Source organism: Trichechus manatus, unplaced genomic scaffold, assembly GCF_000243295.1.
Source record: "Trichechus manatus latirostris isolate Lorelei unplaced genomic scaffold, TriManLat1.0 scaffold00004, whole genome shotgun sequence".
Taxonomy (NCBI): Eukaryota; Metazoa; Chordata; class Mammalia; order Sirenia; family Trichechidae; genus Trichechus; species Trichechus manatus.
In genome coordinates this window covers 35,194,563-35,198,161 of record NW_004443940.1, presented here as the reverse complement: position 1 = coordinate 35,198,161, position 3,599 = coordinate 35,194,563, and the positions used below count along the sequence as shown (strand labels likewise).

The following is a 3,599-nucleotide window of genomic DNA, read 5'->3' as shown; positions in this document are numbered from 1 at the left end:
GAACTCACCGTGTAAAATGGGTCTTATTTAAAAAAAAAAGAAAAAGACAAAGTTTTAGAAATAGCCCTCTTTAGATTTCTGAAAACTGACCTACATACTCTTCAGATCCTGAGGTTGAACGTGGCGATTGATCATAAGGAGGTGCCAGCTCCAGTGGTACCGTAGCTGCACCATCCCCTCTTTTTGGAAATGGTAGAGCAGAGGCTGGGAGAAAACTCAAAGGGATGGGCATTGTTGGACTTTGGGAAGGGACTTGTTGGGGGCATCTCATCCTGTTCCCAGAGGGAGGGACTAGGAGAAAGTTCTTCAGAGGCCCTGTTTGTATGGGCCCCAGCCTCAGCTCCAGGGAAGCCACATGCCCCCCTTAAACTCCCAGCCGACTCCCCAGTTCCATCAACATGGCCACCTCAGCCCACCTCAGCCCACCTCAGGGTCCCTGGCTCCCCATTCAAATGCCCCTCAGTATGGGAAGCCAGCACCTCTCCCATCGTGTGGGAGAACCTCCAGAGGCCAGCACTTCTCCCACCCTGTGGGAGCACCTCCGGACAGCTTCTGTGTTGTTCTTCCTTCTGAAAGGCTGTGATTCACTTCCTCAGTCATCCTTTCAAGGATTCTACTTCATGTCCCCCTCTCCCAGGAGAGCCCACCCCAACCCCAGAAGGCTTGTCTCCTAAAAGACATCAACAAAGTGTTTGACAACAATTTCCCTCAAACTGTCGTGGACAACGCTAGTGAAATGTAGACTGGGATGTGGTGAGTGGGTTTTGTTTTTAATTCCCCCGTATGTGGAACAGCCCAGCTGGGGGACTTAATTCCCCTGGACAGAGCTCTAGAAGAGCACCACTGGGCTCTACGTGTTCCGACTTTTCTCTTCTACTTTTTTGCCAAAATGCAACATCCATACGGGAAGTGCACGGACTACACGTGTATGGCTTGATGAGTTTTCATGAAGTGAGCCCACCTGTGTAGCCAGCCGCCAGATTAAGAAATAGAGCAGAAGCAGCACCCAGAAGCTCCCCCCACTCAAGAATTACCACTGTCCTGATTTCTAACCACCTAGCTTCATTCTGCCTGCTTTCGAACTTCGTATAAATGGAATCATACAGCGTACATTCTTCTATATCTGGCATTTTTATCTCAGCCTTGTGTTAGTGAGAATCATCCATGCTGTTGGGTGTACACGTAGTTTCTTTATTCTGGTTGCTGGGCAGTATTCCATTGTGTGACCACCCCAACATCTATTTATCCATTCCACAGTTGGGTATGTTTCCACATTTTTGTTAGTTGAGTAGATAAATATGAGCATGCCCATGCAGATGGAAACATTGGGTCAAAAGCATCGAGGTGACACAGGGACAGGATTCAACGTAAAGTCACGCCCCTCCATTCAGAATAGCAGCTGTGCCAGTATGTGGGGAAGAAGGAGTCGTGGTTACTCAGGACTTAACCCCAGATCCTGCCCACACCGAAACAAGCCCTTCAGACAGCCTTGGTGGCCAGTCCAGAGGGTTTGGGGCGGCATCTCAAAACCTTCTCCCTTCTTGCACACTGCTGGCCTTTGGAAGCATCTGGCTTGCCTCTTGCCCTCTCTGGGACTCCTTGTTAGGGCCTGCTCGGAAGCTGAGGTTCTCCCCTCTCCTCTGGCAGTAGCGCTTCTGCACCTAAGGGATCCCTAAGCTCAATGCCAGTTGACTGAGGAGAGCTGGAGATTTCTGGAGGTCTTAACCGCGGTGGGCAGTCACGGCAGTGGTTTAGGGAAAAGGTTTCTGACGGACAAGTGTGCCCATTTGTGCCCCAGCTCTCAAAGTCTCCACTGTGTTGTATCTTGACCGTACATGGAAAATAAGTCTCTGTTTCCTGTCCCCCAGGGAACTTTGGGGTGACACAGCTGAGGTCACTTCTGCCAAGGGCTGCGATTGGGTCTGGAATTCTCCAGACGGTGGATTGCTCCCACGTGACTGGTAGAATGTTTTGGGGGGGGCTGCTCGCTCATGTACGACTGTTCCTTTCAGACGGAGCCCTTAGAGTTCCAGATGAGTTCTCTGAAATTCGTTATTCAATAACTCAGCTTACTCATTGCCTCTGGCCAGTAAGGGCAAAGAGTGCTCGCAATTGTGGGGGCAGGGAGAGAGCGGGCACGGTGACGGCCAGTGTTTATGGGCATTTTCAGGAGTCACAGAAGCATAGCCTCGCTTAATGTTGTTCCTGGACTGGAAACTCTTGACCCCATGCCCCAGGGTCACGAAACCAGGTGCAGATATTTGACTCAGGAGCAGGCAAGCCCTCAGGGAGGCCAGCCAGCCAGAAGAGGGTCATGGGAATAGGTAGTGCCCAAGTGAAAATAGCAAGTCAGGGCCTGACAGGACACACAGTGACTGAGTGCTCACCACTGGCCGTATTTCCAAGGCCTTTGCTCACAGTGCCAAAATGGTGGACTAGGTCTTCCCAACAGCTCTCTAAGCCCCCTTCCGTTTGGCAAAACTCAAAATCTCTACTCCCTTCTCTGTCCCTCACTTCCTATGGGGCCTGACTCCTTGCCAATGCCTTTGAAATTAAGAATCCCAGAATAAAAATTCTGATAGGAGTCTGAGGATGTTCAGGTAGCATTAAGACTTTAACCAGAGCCAACAAATCTGTGTGTTTATATTCTCTTAGCTAAGGCTGCTGGGATCACAGCTGGTGGGCGCCTGCCTTACAGGTGTGGGAGAAGAAAGCCTTCTGTGCAGAGTAATTGATACCCATCTAGATGCTTGTATCTAGGGCCCTTGTTTCCAGTCAGCTGGCCCCAACATAAAGTTGTGCAATGGCCGATGGCAGATACCTGGCAGACACATCTTGCAGCCAAGTGAAATAGCTGCTTAGGTCACCTGGAGCCCCAGGGCCACACCTGGCTCTGTGGGAAAGGATGTCTGCCGTGAGTGATGGGAAGTTGTGGCAGCTCACGCACTCTGGGTTTGCCATCCCTGAGCCACGCAAGTGGGGCTGAGTGGTCGGTCGGTGCTATGTGGACAGCCACGGGGTTCGTCCTTCCAGGTGCGTTCTCATTAACGGGCATTTATCTTGATTTCAGGTGTTTTCCTACGTAGCCACTCTGCTGTACGTGACGCACGCAGTATTTTCTTTAATCAGATGGAAGTCTTCGTAAAGCAGCAGCAGAACTCTAGCTGAAAATCCAGACGGTGATCGGCCGGCCTTCCAGCATAACTTTCTAGAACGATGATGGGAAAAAAAGACCAAAAAAAAAAAAAAAAAAAAAAAAGCAGCGCTCTGTTTCTTGCGGTGTTACGTTACTCTCCCACATAGGTCATGGCAGGGGTTGGGGCTTGCAGTGTTTAACCTCCAAGCATTGAGCTGTCTTTCTAGGGTCATTTCCTATTTGTGAAAGGGGGCGCAGGGGTGGAGGTGGGGACTGTGATCTGAGAGACCACAGAAGGAAGATCCCCTGCTGGTCCCTGGACCTGATCTGGAGAACCGTCTGTGGGAATTGTCCACCGACCTTTCTGAGCACCCCCACTGGTGGCGTGTCTGTAAGTCTTCGTGGATATTCTGCAGGTCACAGGGAGGGAAACTCACCCAGCAGATATTTGCAGATGCCCACG

General features: G+C 50.8%; 1 protein-coding gene across 4 annotated transcripts in view; it reads left to right on the top strand.

Moving 5' to 3' along the window:
• Positions 1-3,229, top strand: part of MAL (mal, T cell differentiation protein) — a 30,412-nt gene extending 27,183 nt beyond the window's left edge. For all 4 annotated transcript variants that reach the window (XM_004369357.2, XM_004369356.2, XM_023732372.1 and 1 more), the window contains one exon: positions 3,071-3,229. In XM_004369357.2, the coding sequence (XP_004369414.1) occupies positions 3,071-3,145 (75 nt within the window). In that variant the 3' untranslated portion in view covers positions 3,146-3,229. The remainder of the gene's footprint in view (positions 1-3,070) is intronic.
• Positions 3,230-3,599: the final 370 nt, after the last annotated feature.